This window comes from Pantherophis guttatus, chromosome 1, assembly GCF_059756535.1.
Source record: "Pantherophis guttatus breed Tessera chromosome 1, ASM5975653v1, whole genome shotgun sequence".
NCBI classification, from domain to species: domain Eukaryota; kingdom Metazoa; phylum Chordata; class Lepidosauria; order Squamata; family Colubridae; genus Pantherophis; species Pantherophis guttatus.
The window spans coordinates 323,522,069-323,545,620 of NC_142063.1; the positions used below are offsets into that span (position 1 = coordinate 323,522,069).

The following is a 23,552-nucleotide window of genomic DNA, read 5'->3' on the forward strand; positions in this document are numbered from 1 at the left end:
TTACTATTTCCCTCCCCCAGATTCCTTGTTGCTCATCTGCCACTCAATATTCCTATTCTACTTGGAAACCATGAATGTCCTAACATACAGGTAGCCCTCAACTTACAACCTTTTGTTGAGTAACCATTCGAAGTTACAGCTTCACTGAAAAAAGTGACTCTTGACCAATTTTCACACTTATGATCGTTGCAGCATCCCCATGGTCACATGATCAGAATCCAACATTGGCATGTATTATGACAGCTCCACTGTCCTGGGGTCATGTGATCAACATTTGTAACCTTCCCAGCTGACTTCCGACAAGCAAAGTCACTGGGGGAAAGCCAGATTTTTCTTAATGACCACATGATTCACTTAACAACTGTGGCAAAAGCATCACAAAACGGGGCAAAATTTACTTAGCTGCCTTGTTTAGCAATGGAAATTTTGGGCTCAATTGTGGTTGCAAGTCAAGGACTACCTAAACCAGTGGTGAAATCTGAACTGGTTTACTACCGGTTCGCTGGCTGCGCATGCGCAATGCGCACCATGCACCAAATGCGAGGTGTGCGCACACAGTGCATGCCAAAAGGAGGCATGCAGAAAGTAGAACAGCGCACGAGGGGGGGTGATCAGCTGTGGCGCGCAATCTTTTTTTTTACTTTTAAAAGCATTGCTTTTAAAAGTAAAAAAAAAAAAAACCCTCTGACGATCTGGCAACTCAGCTGGGATGTCAGAGCCTTTTAAAAGCATTTTTTTAACAACCTCTTCGGCCAAAGAGGTTGTAGAAAAAATGCTTTTAAAAGTTAAAAAAAAGCCTCTGATGATCACGCGGCTCAGCTGGGCATGGGGAAGGCCAGGGATTTTTGCTACTGGTTCTCCGAACCACCCGCTGCTATCGCTACCGGATCGGGCAATCCAGTCCGAACCGGGAGCATTTCATCCCTGACCTGAACAGTTAGGGGGATTGGAGAACCTCTCTACTTTCCTTACCGAATTCAGGGGTGGGACTGAGTGGAACTGGAACTAACTGGAACTGAGTGAGGGGGACATTCTCAGTCTTCCACTTTCTTCTCTGTGGTCAGGTGATAAAGAACGAGCGCCCAGATGGGATCTTACTGACATTTGGAGGACAGACAGCACTCAACTGTGGTGTGGAACTGACTAAGGCTGGGGTGCTGGAGCGCTACAATGTGCGTGTGCTGGGCACTCCCGTAGCCTCTATTGAGATGACAGAGGACCGCAAAGTCTTTGTGGAGAAGATGGAGGAGATAGGGGAACATGTGGCACCTAGTGAGGCTGCCTGCTCCATTGAACAAGTATGTCATTCTGCTTAATTATAGCCATACCTCTTTTGGGGGGAACCCAAGACTGTGGAGGTAGAGTTCTCCTTCAGGTTCCGGTCGACCCAGCTCTTGAGTAAAACATCCTCTTAAACATGGTGCTTCTTTTCCAACAATAGAAGAATCCATGTAAGAATATATGGGAAGAGGACTGGATTTGCAGGATAGAATCTGGTTCACTTTTCAGTGAAACATGGTTAGGAACTTTCTCTGACTGATAATTAATTAATTAATTAATTAATTAGTTTGATTTATATGCCGCCCTTCTCCGGAGACTCAGGGCGGCTTACAATGCATTAAGCAATAGCCTTCATACTTTTGTGTATACCTGCTTAGTAGGGCTTTCGGCCCCCCCAAGTGGTGTTCTTTTTTATACAAAGTCATTTTATTGCCCCACAATCCTCATTTTACCTACCTCGGAAGAATGGAAGGCTGAGTCAACCTTGAGCCTGGTGAGATTTGAACTCGCAGTAATTGCAGGCAGCTGGCAGCTTAAGTGCTAATTTAACAGCACTTTAGTCCACTGTGCCACCAAGGCTCTGATAAGAGAAAAGAAATCAGGATTTCTGAAGTGAACCTCATACTGGCCACTTGGATCTGCTAGAATTGCTGGCCAAAGGCATGAGATGTCTTCTGATCACCACCACTAGGGATAATGGATTTCCTAAACGTTTTCTCCCAACAGGCACAGGTTGCTGCAGAACGACTTGGCTACCCAGTGCTTGTGCGCTCAGCCTATGCGTTGGGCGGGCTGGGCTCTGGGTTTGCAAATGGACGGGAAGAGCTGATGGCACTGGTGAGCCAGGCCTTTGCCCACACCTCGCAAGTGCTGGTGGACAAGTCACTCAAGGGTTGGAAGGAAATTGAGTATGAGGTGGTGCGTGATGCCTATGACAACTGTGTCACGGTAAGCCAATTGGGTTAAAGGGGTAGAGGGAGGTTCATCACCAGAAGGGCACATTTAAGCTTGTTTTGGGTGCCAGAAAAAGGATGAGCAAAACTTTCTTACATTAAAATTAAGCAGCCAAATTTTTGATTAAAGGTAAAGGTAAAGGTTTCCCTCACACATATGTGCTAGTCGTTCCCGACTCTAGGGGGCGGTGCTCATCTCCGTTTCAAAGCCAAAGAGCCAGCACTGTCCGAAGACGTCTCCGTGGTCATGTGGCCAGCATGACTAAATGCCAAAGGCGCACGGAACGCTGTTACCTTCTCACCAAAGGTGGTCCCTATTTTTCTATTTGCGTTTTTTACATGCTTTCGAACTACTAGGTTGGCAGAAGCTGGAACAAGTAACAGGAGCTCACCCCATTACGCGGCACTAGGGATTCGAACCGCTGAACTGCCGACCTTTTGATCGACAAGCTCAGCATCTGAGCCACTGCGTCCCTTGGCAATTTTTGATTGCAGATTGCTATTTGCTGCTGGGTGTCCAAGGTAGCTAGACAGGTCTTAGCCTCTGGATTTGCTAACAAGCACATTGCAAATCGTATCTATGCAAGGAATTGATTTGGAGCAGAGAAATTAAAAAAAACTTCTAACTGGAATAGTTAAAAACAAATGTAAACTGCCTCAGTGAAAGGCAAAATGAAAAGACAAAAAAACAGGATCATGATGAAGGATCCTTTAACAATAGTTAGTGAGGCACGAGACCTAACTTGGGATCTAAGAACTTGGAGGCATGGATTTGCAGGTTGTTATTGCAGCAGTAATGATGGCCACCTTCTCATCTAGCTGACTTTCTCGGTTCCCAATCCTGAACAGGTGTGCAATATGGAGAATCTGGATCCATTGGGCATCCACACTGGTGAATCTATAGTGGTGGCCCCCAGCCAGACACTCAATGACAGGGAATACAGTCTCCTGCGCACTACAGCCATCAAAGTGGTTCGTCACCTGGGGATCATTGGAGAATGTAATGTTCAGTATGCACTGAATCCTGAGTCTGAGCAGGTGAGATGCTCTTGGGTTGAGATTACAAATGTATGGGAACCTATGCCTGATTGTCCTTGTTGAGCAGTGTATGCTGACACTGTGAGCTTACTTGGCAGTTGCTTAACAGCAGCTTTCTGCTCAATCAGATCAGGTCCACCTAATTCAGTATTGTCAACACAGGCTAGGATTGGCTTGCCAGAGTTTGAAGGCAATCTTTCCTAGCTCAACTCAACCTTCTGCCTGTTAACCACATGCTCTGTCCTGAGTCATCATTCATTCCCAGGAAATATGGAAACTTTCTCATTCTGCTTGCTATCCTAAAGGATGGTGGAAATATTGGCTGGGCTGCATCTGTCTCTTTCCTGTCCTACAGTACTACATCATAGAGGTGAATGCTCGGCTCTCACGGAGTTCAGCTCTGGCAAGCAAGGCTACTGGCTACCCCTTGGCCTATGTTGCCGCTAAGCTGGCTTTGGGCATCCCGTTGCCTATCCTCAGGTAATGTCTGCATGCTCTGGGGTGCATTGCTTTGCTAGAACTATTTGGGGAGGAGTCTGCTTGCTCATTGCCCCCACTGTGTCAACAGATTATTTGCTTAAATATTGTTTCAGCTTTTATGGAGCCAATCCCCTATGTATTTTTAATTTTGCTTAAAATATGTGACTGATAAATTGTGTCTTAGCATTGTTGCCACCTTGGATTCTTGCCATCTCTTATACAGTCTTTCTAAAGGAACGGCAACTATGCTGATCATAGATGCAGTAAGAGATACATGGCTCTCCATCTTAGCCTTCTCTTTCCCTTCACTTCAACCCAGGAACTCAGTCACTAATTCCACCACAGCCTGCTTTGAACCCAGCCTTGATTATTGTGTAGTCAAGATTCCACGCTGGGACCTCAGCAAGTTTCTGCGTGTGAGCACTAAGATTGGCAGTTCCATGAAGAGTGTGGGTGAGTGTTGAAAGGAAGAATATGGTGAGAAGTGCATATTGGAGTCAGGCTCCAACCTTGCAATCAAGTTTGATTTTCATTTGTGCTTTGTGTGGTTCAGGCAGCAGACTAGGTATTCGGATACCATGATTTGGGTGTTCCATCAGCTGACAATCTTCTATTTTTCTGTTTCCTCTTTTCTTACCTATGTAGTAATATAGAAGGGACGGGGTGGCTTGGTGGCTCAATGGCTAAGACGCTGAGCTTGTTGATTGAAAGGTCAGCAGTTCAGCGGTTCAAATCCCTAGTGCCGCATAACGGGGTGAGCTCCTGTTACTTGTCCCAGCGTCTGCCAACCTAGCAGTTCGAAATGCAAGTAGAAAAATAGGGATCACCTTTGGTGGGAAGGTAACAGCATTCCATACGCCTTTGGCGCTTCGTCATGCCAACCACATGACCACGGAGACATCTTTGGACAGCGCTGGCTCTTCGGCTTTGAAACGGAGATGAGCACCGCCCCCTAGAGTTGGGAACAACTAGCACATATGTGCGAGGGGAAACTTTACCTTTACCTTATGTAGTAATATATACTATCAAATTGGTTTTCTTCTTCCACTGCCAACTATAAATTGAGGTTGATAATTATGTTCTATTTTTTACGTTTTTCCTTCAAAAATCCCAGACAGTTGGGCCCCTTTTAAACATGTGTTAATATCACATGCATATCCAAAAGAGGCAAGACTTGATTTTGACACCACTTCTGCCACTTCCCCTTTTTTGACACACACAAACATTTAGGATGGATTTTGAGACTATACTGCAGACACAGTTGTGGGTGTCTCTAAAAAAAAAAGACATGCCAATGCTTGAGTGATCCTGACATTCCCTGAGTTATGGCCTGTTCATTCCTCATGCTTGAATCGTGTTTCTTTCTACATGCTAATTTTATCTGCCTTTGAAAGAAGCCCTGTTTGTTTGTTTATTTAGTACAAAAATCTAAACTTAGTCATTTTCCCCTGGGTAAATTTACTGCTGTTCTTGTCATTCTTTCAGGTGAGGTCATGGCCATTGGAAGGAGTTTTGAGGAGGCATTTCAGAAAGCACTTCGCATGGTGGATGAGAATTGTGTGGGCTTTGATCCCACAGTAAAACCAGTCTCTGACATGGTAGGCCTTCCTGGTGAGGTGATGAAAACATGCTGAATTTCCAGTAGCTGCTGTCCCCAGTCCCATTGGACTAAGGCTCAGGGCTGTGCTGTCCACAATTTTCTGTTCCCTCCCCATCACTGCAGGAGCTGGAGACTCCCACCGACAAGCGGATCTTTGTGTTAGCAGCTGCACTACGGGCCGGCTATTCCATTGAGCGTCTCTATGAGCTCACCAAGATTGATCGCTGGTTCCTGCACAAGATGAAAAACATAACTGATCATACACTCTGCCTGGAATCATATCGCCAGGCAGAGCCGGGGTCCATGCCACCTCATGTCCTGAAGCTGGCCAAGCAGTTGGGCTTCTCAGATAAGCAGGTGGCTCAGGCTGTGCTCAGGTACAAGATCAAAGCATCGGCATGTTTATCATTTGTCTAAACTGGTTCGGCTTCTTGACTGTTGTTTTATGTTATTGTATGAGTAAATAAAAAGTAAGCCAAAGGCAGGGGTGGGATTCAGCCGGTTCGGACTGGTTCAGGAGAATCAGATGCTAATTTTACATCTGGTTCGCCGAACCGATAGTTGCAAGGACTGGTTGGCCCCTCCTCTCCCAGGAGTCTCCACATGGCCCGTTTTAGATGCCAGGTAAGTGCAATGCCCATGTGGAGGCTCTGGGAGGGTGAAAAATGGGCATCACGGAAGTTCCAGAAGTCTGGAAATGGGCCCGTTTCCAGCTCCAGAGGGCCTCTGGAGCCTGGGGATGGCCATTTTCGCCCTCCCAGAGGCTCGAGGAAAGCCTCTGGAGCCTGGGGAGGGTAAAAAACAGGCCTCCCGGAAGTTCTAGAAGTCTGGAAATGGGCCCGTTTCCAGCCTCCAGAGCCCGGGAGAAACTGTTTTCACCCTCCCGGAGGCTCAAGGAAAGCCTCTGGAGCTTGGGGAGGGCAAAATCCCCCTCCCTGCTGTGGTGCAGGAGGCCGAGTAGGCCACGCCCACCATGGCCACGCCTACCCAGCAACCGGGCAGAGAACCGGTTGCTAAAATTTCTGAATCCCATTTCTGCCCAAAGGGTTCTAGGTCTAGGTGGTCCCAACCATTCGTCAAAAACTGGAAGCAAATTAATACCATCTGTTTACTAAGAACAGGCTGTAGGGATGGAGACCATTAAGAGGGATGAGATACGTGGGGAAAAGCTGTAATGCTGACTATGCCAATGGACAACAGTCCCTTGGTAGCTTGTTCTCTGACAATATGCTGAGTCCAGGTTAAAATAAGGTAGCTGGTTTTGATTCAGCACGTTGTGAGAACCCAGCCATTGTTTTAGCTTGATTCACATAAATATGTGATTCACATCATAAGCTATCACGTTAACTGAATTTAGCAGTTGTGTGTAAAATCTGAAGTTCAGTGTCTGTTTGAAAGAAGTCCTGGAAAACATCTGTTATTTGGAGCCAGTACCCTGACTCAACATAAGACAGCTATTTTATTTTGTTATTTTAATTCATTTTAAACATTTATATGGCCACCCATCTTTCAACCAACTCTGGAGGGCTCCCAATCAGAGACCAAAAAACAGATAAAATCATGTTAAAACGATAAAACTAAACAAATTACAGGTAGTCCTCAACTTACAACAGTTCATTTAGTGACCAAAGTTACAACATCACTGATAAAGTGACTTATGACCATTTATACACTTATGACCGTTGCAGCATGGTCATACGATCAAAATTCAGATGCTTGGCAACTAATTCATGATGTTTGCAGGATCCCGGGGTCATGTGACCCCCTCCCCCCCCCTTTGCGACCTTCTGACAAGCAAAGTCAATGGGAAAATCTGTTTCATTTAACAACCATGTTACTAATTCAAGAACTGCAATGATTCACTTAACAGCTCTGGCAAGAAAGGTCGTAAAATGGGGCAAACTCATAAATCTTGGGCTCAATTGTGGTCGTAAGTCGAAGACTACCTGTAAAACACGAAAACATTAAAAACAAAAGCTTGTTTTGTTTCAGCACGGAATTGGCAGTGAGGAAGATGCGCCATGACCTGAAGATTTTACCAGTGGTGAAACAGATTGATACGGTGGCTGCAGAATGGCCAGCCCAGACCAACTATCTGTATCTCAGCTACAATGGCACCGAGCATGACCTGGCTTTCCTTGAACCACATGTCATGGTCATTGGTTCTGGTGTCTACCGTATTGGCAGCAGTGTGGAATTTGACTGGTGTGCTGTTGGGTGCATCCAGGAGCTGCGCAAGGTGAATGCTTGGAGGCTTCTTCAAAGGCATTTCCTAGCCGTGTTAGGAGTATTCCTAGTGGTGAAATGTAAATTCGGTTCTGTGGGTGTGGCTTGGTGGTGGTGGGTAATGTGATTGGGTGGGCGTGGCCAACTTTTTAAAAAAAAACTTTTAAAAGCATTTTTTCTACAAAAATGTGAAAAAAATGCTTTTAAAAGGCTCTGACGATCCCAGCTGAGTTGCCTGATCGTCAGAGGCTTTTGTTTTTTTTAAAAGCATTTTTTTTTTGCAGACGATCCCAGCTGAGCCATGCAATCAACAGAGAGGTTTTTTTTTTTTACTTTTAAAAGCATTTTTTTGGCCAAAGAAAAAATGCTTTTAAAAGTAAAAAAAAAAGCAATTGCGCGGCTCAGCTGGGCTGGGGGGTGCAGGGATTTTTGCTATCGGAAATGATCCGGTCCGAACCGGGAGCATTTCACCCCTAAGTTTTCCTTGTTAGCCTTTTATCACAGAGAGTGTCATGCTCTGTCTGAATCTGAGATGGAAGACGAACAGCTGACAGAGAGCGAGAGAGTGGTTGGCTGTGGAGAAAACTGGGGAAGGGCAAAGTCAGTCTGGGCAGAGCAGGGGAGAGGTAGAACAAAGGAGAGGGCGTTCAGATGAAGATCAAGGCCCACCCCACCCCCATCCTAGGGCACGCAGGAAAGAACGCAGAAGAGAGCAACGTGGGTTGTGTGACTTACGAGGAAGGAAAGGGCCCCAATTCCCTTCACAAGGCACACCTGGGGTTGGAGTTTAAAGGAGAGGCAGTTGGGAGGGGCGTTTGTCAGGAACAAACGCTGAATTAATCTGGTGTTGCGAGTTGCGGCCTGCATTCCTGGCATTCCCTCCGGAATGTTTGAATTACTGCTGTGCTACTGTGTGCCTATCTTGTTTTGCTGAGATTATTCTTCCCGTCTGGGACTCATTATCTTGCCCTGCTGGAGTGATTGATTGCAGTCATTCTGTTTACAGCATTGGGACTGGAGTATCTTTAGGTTTGTGGGAGAGCTTTTCTCCAGGCCATGCCAATAAAGGAATTCATTCCAGTTCTTTGCCTGTGTTGCCTTCGTGCCACACCCCAGGTCATCACTCAGAGCTTTCAGTTCCTCCTTATGCCTTTCTCCTCTGCTATTCACAATCATTGCATCACTCTTCTCTAAATGGGTGATAGGATGTCTGTCAGTGGTAGAAGGCGGCCATGTGGTCTGCTACTGGAGTGTTTCATGCAATCAACATCCAAATGACTGCATGAAGTATCAGCTCCAGATAACTCTTCTGAAGTAATGGCAGGTCACCGAATATACCTGCAGATTTGTGGATTGCTAATCACCTGTTGAGTCCCAAAACCATAATGAGGCAGATGTTGCTATAGGTGTGAATTCAGGAGATGTAAGCTCCATGTGCTTTTCTCCAACAGATGGGCTACAAAACCATTATGGTGAACTACAACCCGGAGACAGTAAGCACAGACTACGACATGTGTGACCGGCTCTATTTTGATGAAATGTCCTTTGAGGTGGGTCCTATATGGTTGGGCTGGGGCTGCATTAAGATTTGGTTTTTAAAAAGGGAAGGACTCTTGGCATGGGAATGGTAATCAGAAGTATGTTTTCAGCTCTCTCTTTTGAAATAGAAGTCACAGCAGTGTCTGCTAAACAATAGGAGAACTCTAGGATGAATTGATCTTTTCTTGACAGCATTGAGTTTTAAACTATGTATATTTAAGAGATGTTCTAGGAACCTTAGTCTATGGCAGGCCTGTGAAACTGGCAGGCGGCAGGCTGGATGCGTTGCATGCAGGCCACGCCCATCCCGGCTCCACAAAGGCAAAAAAGTCACAATACATCACGTGATGCAATCAAGTTTGACACCTGTGGTCTATGGGCTTTAATGCTGATCATGAAAGATTCTACCAGCACATCTCAAATCAGTGAATTCTGAGCCTGCTGCTGTGTGTGGGGTGGAAATGATGGAAATAAAATCATTTACTTCAGATATTACTCACATGGCCATTTCTTCCCTTGAAGATAGCACTTATGTCCCCATTCCCACCAGGGGTGGGTTCCACTTACCTTCGCTACTGGTTCGCAACGGGAGCGTGCATGCGTGCGCATATGTGCTCGCTTTGCTCATGTGTAGTGCTTCTGCGCATGCACAGAGCATCCTTGATGATGTCCGGGCGGTTGGGTGGAGCCTCCTGCCACCATTACTACCGATTCGCAAGATCCAGACCGAACCGGTAGCAACCCACCACCCTTCCACAAATACACCAGCATTTTTCTTACACCTGTCCTCTTTCTTGATTTTTAGACAATAATATTCTGTCAAGCAGTTTACGACCACAGAAAGGATCAGGCTCTGCTCAGGGCCTCAAAATAATAAGGTTCAAGAAGAAAGAGGAGGATAGGCTTCAAAGCAAGGAAGCAATGGTCTGCAATGCATTGGCAATCAACTGCATTTCCTGAACGGCCATTTTGAATTCCTTGAGTTTTTTCCTGAACAGAATTTTTTTTTTTTTAATAGTAGGCCCAGAATTATTGTGACTAATGAATCGATATATACCAAGTGTCAGCTGAAGCTCAGGGAGCTCTTTACATCTGGCAGGGAGAGGCAAGGCAAGCTTCCTCTAACCATTTCTCCCCTTATTATGGTCGTCTTCCTGGGAAGCAGATGCAGTCTTTTATTCTTGCAGGCCTCTTTCTTTGGTCAATAAATAGGGTCAATGTGTGTTGCCTTCCAAGTTATTTATAAGTTGCCACTTGGGGCAACTTTCCTTCAGGTAGGATATAATAAAAGCAGAAACAAATTTGGTGCCCATTTAAAGTCTACAGTAGAATCAGAACCAGAAAGTTTTTTTTTCCTTGGCAGTAACTCCATTATTGCTACCACTGGACTGAGTTTGTGTGATTGATTAATTTAAATGGAGTGTAATTTACCTGGATGGTGTGGTGCAGCAAACAGACAGAATAAGGGAGACAGCAGTTGTCTCTTTATTTGGTTGCCACAAGAAAAAGGTATCTGGAGCTGAAGCAAAGATACCATATTTTTCGGAGTATAAGACACACCAGACTATAAGACGCACCTACCTTTTTTGGTGAGGAAAACAAGAAAAAGAAATCTGCCTTGCCCCCCAGCAATTTTACCTTGTTGCAGCAAACAGCCTGCTTTACTTTCATTTTCGTTTTCAGCATAGCTTGATTAGCACAAGAAAAAAAAAATCTGCTCCAGCAATTTACCTCCTTGCAGCAAGCAGCAGAGGTCCTCACAAAACAGCTGAGAGCAAAACAGCTGAGAGTCGGGAGGCCAATCCAGTCAGCTTGTGCTAATTAGGCTGTGCTGAAGCTGAAAGGAGCTGTTTCTTTCTGCTTGCAGCAAGGAGGTAACTGCTGGAAGGCAGAGGCCAAAGGGTGGGGGCCAGTGGGTGGATGAGGCTACATTCGGTATATAAGACACACCTAAATTTTCACCCGCTTTTAGGGGGGGAAAAGGTGCGTCTTATATTCCGAAAAATATGGTATGTTGGGAGGGGGCAGAGCCTGTCCTCAACTCCAGGAAGTATCATATGGCATCCTCTTTTTCCTACCTTTCTTCCCCATTCTCAATTTTGCTCTTCAGGTGGTGATGGATATCTATGAGCTGGAGAACCCTGAGGGTGTAATTCTGTCCATGGGGGGCCAGCTTCCCAATAATATTGCTATGGCCTTACACCGGCAGCAGTGCCGGATCCTGGGCACTTCCCCCGAAGCCATTGACTCCGCTGAGAACCGCTTCAAGTTCTCCCGTCTTCTGGATACCATCAATATCAGCCAGCCTCTCTGGAAGGAGCTCTCAGATATGGAGGTGAATAGAAGGTGCTCCAACTAAAGAGAATGAGTGGGTGGGAATAGGGGGCAATCCTCAAAGTGAGACCACCATCAGTTAGGTCTCTTTCCATTTAAACCATGTAAAGTCAAGGAGCTATAGAGCTAGTTTTGTCACGGCAAGTATATGAGGAAGTATAGCAAATTCCCAGTATCCACCTCTTTGGAAGTTTTACTTTTTTCTAATTGCTAATGTAATGAACTGCAGACTGGCATTTTAGGGTAAGAAAGGAAATTAAAGTCCATTTGTCATTGGAACTAACCTGTTTACACATTTTAGGGAAGGGAGGATGTGGATGACTTGATGCTGGGAATTTCTGGTACATCCTGGGAAACTGGCAAAGGAAACAATGGCCAAAGATGAGACCGAAGGGCTGTTGCTCCAGATATAGCCTTTGTAACCCTTTGATATCTCTCCTCTGTAGTCAGCCAAGCAGTTCTGCTGCAAGGTGGGATACCCTTGTGTGGTGCGTCCTTCCTACGTGCTTAGCGGTGCAGCCATGAACGTGGCTTACACGGATAACGACCTGGAGAGGTTCCTTAGCAACGCTGTTGCTGTTTCCAAGGAGCAGCCTGTTGTTATCTCCAAGTTCATCCAAGAGGCCAAGGTGGGCAGGGCTGATGGGTGGGTTTTGCATGCCCAACAGTCACTTTGGATGATGTGACGGGCTCAGCTGATCAAAACAAGCACAGGACTGTTGCAGAAGGTCACCCTTGAAAGCAGTCCCATGATGCTCATCTGTTCGACCCAGGGGCTTACTCTTTGTGTGATCAGGAAAACCCTGCTTTCTTTGACATTCAGGAAGACAGGCACGAGGGAGGCGTTATTGACAGGGTGTTTGAGGCTCTTGTACTTGCCTCCCAACAGGAGATAGATGTCGATGCTGTGGCCTGTGATGGACAAGTGGTGGCCATTGCCATTTCCGAGCATGTGGAGAATGCTGGTGTACATTCAGGGGATGCCACACTAGTGACGCCCCCACAGGACATTACACCCAAGACACTGGAGCGGATCAAGACGATTGTGCACGCCATCGGACAGGAGCTGCAGGTCACAGGACCCTTCAACCTCCAACTCATTGCCAAGGTAATATAGGAAGTGGAAGTGAGAAGTCAGTCTAGCAGTCATGAATAGAATCAGATTTTTCAGCTCTAGTGTGCACACATGCTGTTTGTGTGTTTGACTTTTGGTTGTGGCCTGTTGGCCGCCGGCCCCTCCAGCAGCCAAATCAGAGGAGGAGGAGGCTTGGGAGTCAGAGTCAGCATCAAGGCAACCTGAGAGCTCGGAGGGGAAAGAGGAAACGCAACTGGCAGAGAGAGAGAGAGGCGGAGCCTGGGCCATCCATCAGCCCTCAGATGGAGAGTCAACAACCCCCAGGTCTGGAAGTGGCTGATGAGGAAGAGAAGGAACAGCTGGGCCTAGTTCCTGATGCGCAGAAGAGAGGAGAGCAGTGGAAATCTGTAGGCCGATCCTTGGGACGGAAGAGCCACCACTGTTAGCAAAGCCCCACCCGAGCTCTGGGGATAAAAGGCAGGGGGCGGAGATGAATAGATGTGGTAGACAACTATTCATCTCCTGGCTGGATGTTAGCCTGCGGTGAGAGAGAAACTTTTTCCTGGGGCTGCCAGGGCTCCTAATAAAGGAATCTTTGAGTTAACTTCAGAGGGTTTGTCGTGTTTGGTGAGCTGGGTCAGAACACTTTTCTTTATTAATTGAACAATAACAGATTGATCTTACTTAATTGAAAGGTACTGTATATCTTCTAATGTTAATGTGAAAATGTGATGTAGATTAGAGTCTCTAGTATAATTTGGAGCTAACACCCTCTTATCGTTGCTGGTGCTCCATGAGCCGTCCTGCCAACCTGCTTCTCTTTCCTGCAGCATGACCAGCTGAAGGTGATTGAATGCAATGTGCGAGTTTCTCGATCCTTTCCGTTTGTCTCCAAGACGCTGGGTGTTGACCTAGTAGCTTTGGCCACGCAAGTGATCATGGGAGAAGAGGTGGAGTCCGTTGGACTCATGACAGGCACAGGCATTGTTGGTGTCAAGGTAAGTAGCTGAATAGCTTAATAGAGGGAATCACATTCACATACAGTAGACAGTGAAGATTTGAGCCCTGATATACTTTTTCTAGAGGGATGTGGTGGCTCAGTGGCTAAGACACTGAGTTTGTCGATCGAAAGGTCGGCAGTTCAGCGGTTCAAATCCCTAGTGCCGCGTAACAGGGTGAGCTTCCATTACTTGTCCCAGCTTCTGCCAACCTAGCAGTTCAAAAGCACATAAAAATGCAAGTAGAAAAAAAAGGGACCACCTTTGGCATTTAGTCATGCTGGCCACACGACCACAGAGACATCTTCAGACAGCGCTGGCTCTTCGGCTTTGAAACGGAGATGAGCACCACCCCCTAGAGTCAGGAACGACTAGCACATATGTGCGAGGGGAACCTTTACCTTTACCTTTAAGCAGCTGAATAGCTTAATAGAGGGAATCACATTCACATACAGTAGATAGTGAAGATTTCAGCCCTGATATACCTTTTCTATGCTTCTTAGAACAGTCATAGCTTGGGATATGAATGACTTGACCGTTTAATTTTGTTCTCTTGTTTTCTTACTCAGGTGCCCCAGTTTTCATTCTCACGACTGGCAGGTGCCGATGTGGTGCTGGGGGTAGAGATGACCAGCACAGGTGAGGTGGCCTGCTTTGGGGAGAATCGTTGTGAGGCCTACCTGAAAGCCATGCTGAGCACTGGCTTCAAGATTCCCAAGAAGAACATCCTGCTGACTATTGGGAGTTACAAGGTCAGTTGGGTGGAAAGGGTGATGACTTTTGCCAGGAGGAAAAGCAGAATAGTCCTGTTGGTGTCACCATCTCAGAGCCTTTTTTCAGGTTACACATTCCTAATTTTAAATGTCCCACTATCTATGCTTTTGTTGTAATAGCAGAACAACTGGTAATGTTTCTTACAACCCTTCTAGATTATTTTGAGGTTTGCTTTAAGGGTTTATATGGAATGAAAAATAACCCAAGTATTCTTGTTGTAATAAATGGTGGTAAGATTGGATTTCGGGAACTGGGTGAGAGAGCAGAGATTGCAAGAATGCAAAGAAATCAATGGGAAGGATTGGGGAAGGTGGCTTATAGCAAGAGCGAACATGCTTATGATGTGTCTGAAGTCTGAACAGGTGTGCCTTGCCTCTTTACTTCACATCTCTTTTAGAACAAGAGTGAGTTGCTGTCCACAGTGCGTACCCTGGAAGGCTTGGGCTATAATCTCTATGCCAGTCTGGGCACTGCTGATTTTTATACAGAGCATGGCATTAAGGTAGGTTCATGGATGGTCATGACACCTCATGGTATCTCTGCTACAAAGGCAGGTCAATTAGGTTAAAAATTAGGCTAATACCCTGTTTCCCCTAAAATAAAACATCCCCTGATAATAAGCCCAATCGGGCTTTTGAGTGCATGCACTAAAATAAACCCCCCCTGAAAATAAGCCCTCCCCGAAAATATTTAAACACATGCACAGCCGGTCCCCTTCATTTCCTCTGGTTTCCTCCACACGCCCCAAAATAATAAGACCTCCCCGAAAATAAGGCCAAGCGCTTATTTCGGGTTTCAAAAAAATATAAGATAGGGTCTTATTTTCGGGAAAACATGGCAGCTAATAGCAATATGGCTTCACAGTGCTTTACAGCCCTCTCTAAGTGGTTTACAGAGTCAACATATTGCCCCCAACAATCTGGGTCCTCATTTTACTGACCTCAGAAGGAGGGAAGGCTGAGTCAACCTTGAGCCGGTGAAATAATAATAATAATAATAATTAATTAATTCATCTTTGAAACCAGAGTTCTTCTGAAGTTGGGTGACTTAGAAATGTGATAAATAAATACATTCCCACAATGCTGGTTGGGAATTCTGGAAGTATGTTTATTTTTTTACAATATTTGTAGACTGCCTCAGTTGTTAGTTTCTGGGCAGCATACAATAAGGCAAGCAAATAAAACAATTAAACAAGCAAACAGGAATACCAAAATGGAACAAAACTTGTATACAAGGTGGAATGCCTACATTAAGCAATTCATTTAAGACCAAACACAGTGGAAGGAAAAGCAAGGAGAGAGGATGCTACATGTACCTCATAGGGAAGCATAACCCATCCCATAGTATATAGCAGGGGTGCTATTCATCAGGTTCTGACAGGTTCTGGAGAACCGGTAGCAGAAATTTTGAGTAGTTCAGAGAACCGGCAAGTACCACCTTTGGCTGGCCCCAGAGTCGGGTGGGAATTGAGATTTTGCAGTATCCTTCCCCTGCCATGCCCACCAAGCCACACCCACAGAACTGGTAGTAAAAAAATTTGAATTCCACCTGGTATATAGGCTGTTTCAGAGAAGGCCTGTTGCCTCATGTAGGTTCCGTGTATTTCCCAAGAAGGAGAAATTTTCAGTAGACCTTTTGTGATGTTCAGACTGGATGGGCAGAATTGACCTTGACAAGGTGATACTGATGTAACCCAATGCTACATACAGTCAGCCCCACTAGATAGACCAGACCAGGAAATCATCTCCACAAAAAGGCTAAAACTACTTCTATTGAGATCAGTTAAAATAAAATAACAGAATCTTATAAGTCTATACTGAATCGCCTCCTTCTCATAGTTTAATGAATTGGGGGATGGTTGAGTTGCTTCCAAATGTTATGTGAACATTCTGGCCTTAAAAATGCTTTAGCCCCCTTTGTCTAAGCAATTTTGCAGGTTCTTCCAGCCTAATTCACATTTGTACTTCAGAGCCATCATTATATAACTTATGGAATGTGTGACTCACAAAAGGTTCTGATGACTCCATCTCTATTTTGCAATTGTTTGGGCTAATCTGCCAAGACCATGACTGGCATTCTTGCATTGTCTTGAGTGTTGTATATCCTGATGGCTAAAGGGCGGCTTGCTATTTCTTTTTGTGGCAGGTGATGGCTGTGGATTGGCATTTTGAAGAGGCAGATGGCAATGAAATGCCATGCAAGGAGAACCAACAGCGCAGCATTTTGGATTATTTGGCTGAAAATCACTTTGATTTAGTGATCAATCTATCGATGCGCAACTCTGGCGGGAGGAGACTGTCTTCATTTGTCACGAAGGGCTACCGAACACGACGGCTGGCAGTTGACTACTCAGTGCCCCTCATCATAGACATCAAGTGCACCAAGCTTTTTGTTGAGGTTTGTGAAGGGTGGCAATGACCAAATGAATTGGAGAGGGATTGGGCAGTGATGAAGAGAAACATGGGATTCAGCTTCAGAAGAATGCTCAGATCTCTAGTGTGCATTGTGTGTCTGTTGGATGTGGGATGTCCTTTGCTATTCTGAGAGATTGAGTCCTTCTCTTTTTCTCTGTTTCTGTTCTCCATTAGGCTCTCGGGCAAATTGGAGGGCCCCCTCCGTTGAAGATGCATGTGGACTGTATGACCTCACAGAAACTCATCCGCTTGCCAGGTAGATCAAAGTTGGAGCACTTGCATAGGGGGAAGATTTATCTAGAGAAAAGAATGCATATAGAATAGAATAGAATAGAATAGAATAGAATAGAATAGAATAGAATAGAATAGAATAGAATAGAATAGAATAGAATAGAATAGAATAGAATAGAATAGAATTCTTTATTGGCCAAGTGTGATTGGACACACAAGGAATTTTTCTTGGTGCATATACTCTCAGTGTACATAAAAAGAAAAGATACATTTGTGAAGAATCATAAGGTACAACACTTAATGATAGTCATAGGGTACAAATAAGCAATCAGGAAACAATATCAATCTAAATCATAAGGATACCAGCAATAAGGTTACAGTCATAAGTGGAAGGAGATGGGTGGTGGGAACGATGAGAAGATTAATAGTAGTGCAGATAGTAGTGCAGACTTAGTAAATAGTTTGACAGTGTTGAGGGAATTATTTGTTTAGCAGAGTGATGGCATTCGGGAAAAAACTGTTCTTGTGTCTAGTTGTTCTGGTGTGCAGTGCTCTATAGTGTCGTTTTCAGGGTAGGAGTTGAAACAGTTTATGTCCAGGATGTGAGAGGTCTGTAAATATTTTCACAGCCCTCTTTTTGACTCGTGCAGTATACAGGTCCTCAATGGATGGCAGGTTGGTAGCAATTGTTTTTTCTGCAGTTCTAATTATCCTCTGAAGTCTGTGTCTGCCTTGTTGGGTTGCAGAACCAAACCAGACAGTTATAGAGGTGCAGATGACTAACTCAATAATTTCTCTGTAGAACTATATCAGCAGCTCCAACCTGATCTTTGCCTTTTTAGAAAGGCTCACTTATTGAATTTGGAGCCCTGCGAGGTAGGATTTGTTCCTTTGCCAGCCCCTGAGAACCAGAATGGAGAGCAAGGCTATTACAAAAAAGATTCCTGAGTCCAAGGAGAGGGGATAGGTGACAAAATAGCTATGAGCTATTTAATATGGCTTCAGACTAATTGCAATAAATATTATTGATGAGAGTCTAAGAGATTCTGTCGACTTCAAGATGAACAATGTAGTTAAACCATGTAAAGTCGGGGATCTGTGATTTATAGCAGAGTCCAGGTCCAGAGCTTGATAGACAAGAAAGCTGAACTTGCTACAGGCAGTCATCTATTTACAATCACAATTGTATCTGCCATTTTGATAAGTCATTGCGATCATAAGTCAAATCACCATGTGACCAGACTCATTTTTACAGCAGTTTTTACAATGGTTGCAAAGTCAGTCCCCACAGTCCACCAATAAAGGAGAATATTTGTAGCTCAGGGTTGAAATGGGGGATCCTTGGTGCTCTCTGAGCTTGCTTGTTTTCTTGCAGACATTTCATTACCCAAACTAGGTAACATCTTCAGTGCTAGAAAGGAGTCCTTACTAGCACTGATGATATTACCTAATTTGGGTAATGAAACCTCTGCAAGAAAACAAGCAAGCTGAAAAAGCACCAAGGACCCCTCACCACAGTCATTAAGCAAACCTCATTAAGGAGCCGAGGTGGCGCAGTGGTTAGAGTGCAGTACTGCAGCTACTTCAGCTGACTGCTAGTTCAACAGATCAGTGGATCAAATCTCACCGGCTCAAGGTTGACTCAGCCTTCCATCCTTCCGAAGTGGGTAATATGAGGACCCAGATTGTTGGGGGCAATATGCTATTTAGTATACTGTCTTTGGTGTAAGCCGCCCAGAGTCCTCGGAGAGTGGGCGGCATAGAAATATGACTAATAAAATAATAAATCATAAATAAATTAAGCTGGCTTTCATGCCTAAAATGGGACTAGAACTCCGTTTCCTCGTTTCTAGCCTGGTGCCTTCACCACTGGACCTACTGGTTTACCTATTGACTGCAGATGCAGTTTATCACAGTTTTTTCTATTGACCGTGGGTTGAGTTCATTTATTACACGGGAAATTCCTGTTTCAGAGATTGACTGAAAATAACCACATTTTCCCCTATTAAAAGATATGAATGAGCTCAGAGGAGTTAAACAGAAAAATGACTTTCCTAGTTGTTGAAAGTGTAAGAATTTAATTTGTTCAACTTTATTTTCATTTATTTATTTGTATCCCACCTTTATTATTTGTACAAATAACTCAAGGTGGAGAACATATCCAACATACCTTTCTTCTCCTGTTTTCCCTATAACAACCTGGTGAGGTGTATTGGGTTGGGAGAGAGTGACTGCCCCAAAGTCACCCAGCTGACTTTCATGGCAAGGCGGGACTTTGAACTCACAGTCTCCCACTTTCTATTCTGGCACCTTAACCACTAGACCAGGGGTCAGCAACCTGCGGCTCTGGAGCCGCATGTGGCTCTTTCACCCCTCTGCTGCGGCTCCCTGTCACTCAAATATGTGTCACAATCACCAATGTGCAACATCCGCCGGTATGTGATTTATTGAGCTTTTCAACCCCCGGTAGGCCAACCATGGATAAATCCAAGAATAGAAAAGTTTTGGAAGAAAACAGAATGTTTAATTCAACTACATATGCTAGTTTTGTGGCCACTCAAGAAATAGTCAGGGACAGGAAGGGTTTTTGTGGCTCCCGGTGTTTTCTTTTCTGTGGGAAACTGGTCCAAATGGCTCTTTTGAGTGTTTAAGGTTGCAGACCCCTGCACTAGACCAAACTGGCTCTCTCAATCCTTGAGAGCTGCAGAGTATTCCTTTTTTGGTCCCTAGGGCACCATAATCAATTTTGGCTTCAGGGTGGGTACACCTATACTGTGGACATGAGATATACAGAAACTACACACTTCACATGAACTACAGCATTCACACGATGTGTGTAGGGATATACAAGCAGCAGCCCTATACATGCGTTTTCAGGAGTGAACCTTAAAGAAAGTGAGATCTCTGGGTTCACATTTACAGTGTTCTATAGTAAATATCTGGGTTTGTACAATAGGCTAGATTTGGCTTAAAATGAGATTGACTGTTTTTTAATTCAATGTGCTCCTGGAACCCAGTGTATTGCATATTCAGATGTAACATAGTTTATTATTATTATTTATCTGTGAACATAGCTATTGTGCTCTAAAGCACACACATTGTGTAAAGGAGTTTATCCTCAGGCTTGCGATCTTCTGTTAAAGGGGGGTCTGAAATAGGCCTGCCTTTCATCCACATGCTTTCCTGTGAGCATAATAATGCTCCCTTTTTATGACCCTGTAATCCCCTTAATTCAGAGTAGAGTCGGGGCGACTGGATGGAGCTGAGCATTTACTGGCCGGATGCCCTTCCTGATGTCAACTGGAGTTTGCAGCTTTGAGCATAATATCACTGTGTGATCAAAAACAAGAATAGTCCTTTTCCCCCACTGATTTCTCCTCTTTCTCTTTCTTCAGGTTTAATAGATATCCATGTGCACTTGAGAGAACCAGGAGCCACCCATAAAGAAGACTTCAAATCTGGTACAGCTGCTGCTCTAGCTGGCGGCATCACAATGGTTTGTGCGATGCCAAATACCTCACCTGCTATCACTGATACCAGTTCTTTTGCCCTAGTGCAGAAGGTAAGGGCTGCCCAGATTGTGACTAATGGGGGCAAGGGAAAGATCAGACTTTTTGATAGTGGTTTCCAGAGTAGCAAAAGACTTCTGAAGAAAGATATCTGGCCCTTTATTACTTGTCCTTTGTATTAGGAAAGATTGTTCAGTGTGCACATTGCTGCTACTTCTGATGTTCTTTTTGTTAAATTAGTGGAATATTACCAATTCAGTTTGTAATCAAATGGAAAGGCAATACCAGTCAAAAAAATAATTTAATTGCTACAAGTGGAATTAATTATTAAAATCATGTTGCCTATATCATCTAGAAGAAAGTTGTCTTTCCCATGATATAGGAGATTTAACCTGTAGTCACGTTAAAACTAGCAAAACTTCAGCATGGAAATGTTTAATGCATTTCTCAGCAAGCATTTCAAATTATGGTCTGATTGTTGCTTGGACTAATACTTTATTGTTGTTACGCATTTTGTTATATATGTGTTTATTGAATGCTCTTCTGGTCAAGATGAAGCTGTTCTGAGTTTGGCAATTCTCTGCTTGGTATATCCTTGGTAATCCAAGTATTAAAAAGGAGAGTAAACTTGTCACACCTTTTGAGGCTGACTTTTTCTTTTTCCATCCTTGCCTACCTCTAGTTGGCTGAGGCTGGAGCCCGCTGTGATTTTGCACTGTATGTTGGAGCTTCATCTGACAATGCTGGCTCTCTGGGACCAGTGGCTGGAGCTGCTGCTGGTCTAAAGATGTACCTGAATGACACTTTCTCTGACCTCAAGATGGACAATGTTTCTCTCTGGATGGAGGTGTGTTTTATTTTGTTCAATCTCTGGTGCTTTGTTTCCTTAGCAAGAAAGGGGAAATTGTGTTGATGTGGAAGATTTTATTCTCTTCCCTTACTGCAGCCCTGAAATAGAATTTCTACTATCCCATCTGCCAATATTTCAATAATTTAATGGGTAGGCTATTAGAAGGCATTCAAACAATCTCTGGCCTATGTTAGTGCATATTTATCCACTGTATTTAATCTTTCTTTCATATTTCCAAACCACTCCAGCACTTTGAAAAGTGGCCCAAGCACCTTCCAATTGTAGCACACGCTGAGAAACAGACAGTGGCAGCCATTTTGATGGTGGCACAGCTATACCAGCGTCCTGTCCACATCTGCCATGTGGCCCGCAAGGAAGAGGTAAATATTTTTTGTGAAAAAGCTTAAAGGATAAGGGTGTAAGTTTAGGGAAGGTCCATGAACCAAAAACAAGGAAGTCTCTTTAAGATTTTTCTTCTTCCAACCAAATAGAGTCTAATCTCTGGTATGACTAGTAAGTGACTTGCAAGACTTCCTGTATCTTTATTAAAATCCTTGATATGAATCTGGATGAAAATTCTGGGGGTAACATTTCATCCCTTCACAGATCTTGATCATCAAAGCAGCAAAGCAGAAGGGCATTGAGGTGACCTGTGAGGTGGCTCCCCATCACCTCTTTCTCTGCCAGGAAGATCTGAGGCGTATTGGGGAAGGCCGGGGTCAGGTGCGCCCCATGTTGGGCACTCGCGAAGACATGGAGGCCCTTTGGGACAACCTGGACACCATTGACTGCTTTGCTACAGACCATGGTAAATGTGGCTTCAGTTTAGATTGCTGGAAAGCTTCAGCATCAGGACATGTTCAAAAATGGTTTCAATGGTTGATAGCCCCATCCTCTTATTTCTGAGAGTTCAGAAGAATGTGTGGGACTAGAAGCAAGGAAGGCAAGCCTGCCTATTATACCCAGTACCAGTTGGCACAGCTGCAGTTTTCCTTTGCCATATCTTTCCTTTTCTCCTTCCAGCTCCACACACATTAGAGGAGAAGCTTGGAAAGGAACCTCCCCCGGGCTTCCCAGGTCTGGAGACTATGCTGCCTCTGTTGCTTACAGCAGTTTCTGAAGGACGCCTCACTGTGGAAGACATTGTCAAGCGCCTTTATGATAATCCTCGGCGCATATTTGGACTCCCTGTACAGGAAGACACATATATTGAGGTGGGGCTGTTGTTGTGGGAGAAGGGTCTTGAGCAGGGGTGGGCTTCAAAAATTTCAACAACAGGTTCTCTACCTGGTTGCTGGGTGGGCATGGCCATGGTGGGCATGGCCTAGTCGGCTTCCTGCAGCACAGTGGGGGACTGTTTTCGCCTTCCCAGGCTCCAGAGGCTTTCCTCAAGCGTCTGGAAGGGCGAAAACTGCCTCCCCCAGGCTCCGGAGGCCCCCATTTCCAGCCTTCCAGAACTTCCGGGAGGCCCGTTTCCCCCCCTCCCTGAGTCTCTGCGCGGGCCCTGCACTTACCTCGCATCCAAAACGGGCCGCATGGAGACTCCTGGGAGGGGAGGGGAGGGGTGGGAGGGGTAGCCAGGGGTGGGATTTGGCAGTTCTCCAAATGAGCCATAACGTTAGTTACAGGTTCTCCCGAACCCGGGCAAACCCATAGCAACCCACCCCTGGTCTTGAGGAGAGAATTTAAGAGTCCTGTACAAACTGGCATCCTTGCCTTAACTCTTTTTTGTCAGAAAAACTATTGCTAGAAAGCTTTCTTTGGCCACAAAGTCATGACTCTGCCTACTCCATGGCATAGACCTCTCACCATCAATACCAGCAGCTGATCTTTCTAAGTTGTTATATCTTCTGGCAGGTGGATCTGGAGCAGGAGTGGCTGGTGCCAACCCATACAGCTTTCAGCAAATCCCAGTGGACTCCTTTTGAAGGGATGCGAGTGAAGGGGACTGTACGTCGTGTTATTCTCCGTGGAGAAGTGGCTTATATTGACGGACAGGTAAATACAAAGCAGCTGAGGAATGAGAGTAGAAAAAAATATATTCCCTTTATCTGATTAAAGGAATCCTCTATGGGCCTTTTGGCTACCTCCTTTTTATGAAGTTTTGATGCCAAAGGGGTTAGGACTGATGTGAGCGTTTTGTGTTGTGTAGGTTCTCGTATCCCCAGGTTACGGGCAGGATGTGCGAAAGTGGCCATGCTCAGTACCTCTCCCACCACCAGCCAAAGAGATCCTGAAGGTAGGTACTGG

The 23,552-nt window shown here is 44.9% G+C and overlaps 1 protein-coding gene across 1 annotated transcript in view; it reads left to right on the forward strand.

Moving 5' to 3' along the window:
• Nucleotides 1-23,552, forward strand: part of CAD (carbamoyl-phosphate synthetase 2, aspartate transcarbamylase, and dihydroorotase) — a 41,847-nt gene that overhangs the window by 12,110 nt on the left and 6,185 nt on the right. The window contains exons 11-34 of the mRNA XM_034421130.3: nt 1,065-1,298; nt 2,008-2,229; nt 3,084-3,272; nt 3,628-3,752; nt 4,072-4,205; nt 5,238-5,350; nt 5,476-5,729; nt 7,345-7,591; nt 9,030-9,128; nt 11,228-11,452; nt 11,898-12,080; nt 12,341-12,559; nt 13,357-13,524; nt 14,094-14,276; nt 14,696-14,800; nt 16,444-16,695; nt 16,887-16,968; nt 20,339-20,505; nt 21,135-21,299; nt 21,551-21,682; nt 21,909-22,110; nt 22,326-22,516; nt 23,160-23,300; nt 23,455-23,541. Of these exons, the coding sequence (XP_034277021.1) occupies nt 1,065-1,298; nt 2,008-2,229; nt 3,084-3,272; nt 3,628-3,752; nt 4,072-4,205; nt 5,238-5,350; nt 5,476-5,729; nt 7,345-7,591; nt 9,030-9,128; nt 11,228-11,452; nt 11,898-12,080; nt 12,341-12,559; nt 13,357-13,524; nt 14,094-14,276; nt 14,696-14,800; nt 16,444-16,695; nt 16,887-16,968; nt 20,339-20,505; nt 21,135-21,299; nt 21,551-21,682; nt 21,909-22,110; nt 22,326-22,516; nt 23,160-23,300; nt 23,455-23,541 (4,119 nt within the window). The remainder of the gene's footprint in view (nt 1-1,064; nt 1,299-2,007; nt 2,230-3,083; nt 3,273-3,627; nt 3,753-4,071; nt 4,206-5,237; nt 5,351-5,475; nt 5,730-7,344; nt 7,592-9,029; nt 9,129-11,227; nt 11,453-11,897; nt 12,081-12,340; nt 12,560-13,356; nt 13,525-14,093; nt 14,277-14,695; nt 14,801-16,443; nt 16,696-16,886; nt 16,969-20,338; nt 20,506-21,134; nt 21,300-21,550; nt 21,683-21,908; nt 22,111-22,325; nt 22,517-23,159; nt 23,301-23,454; nt 23,542-23,552) is intronic.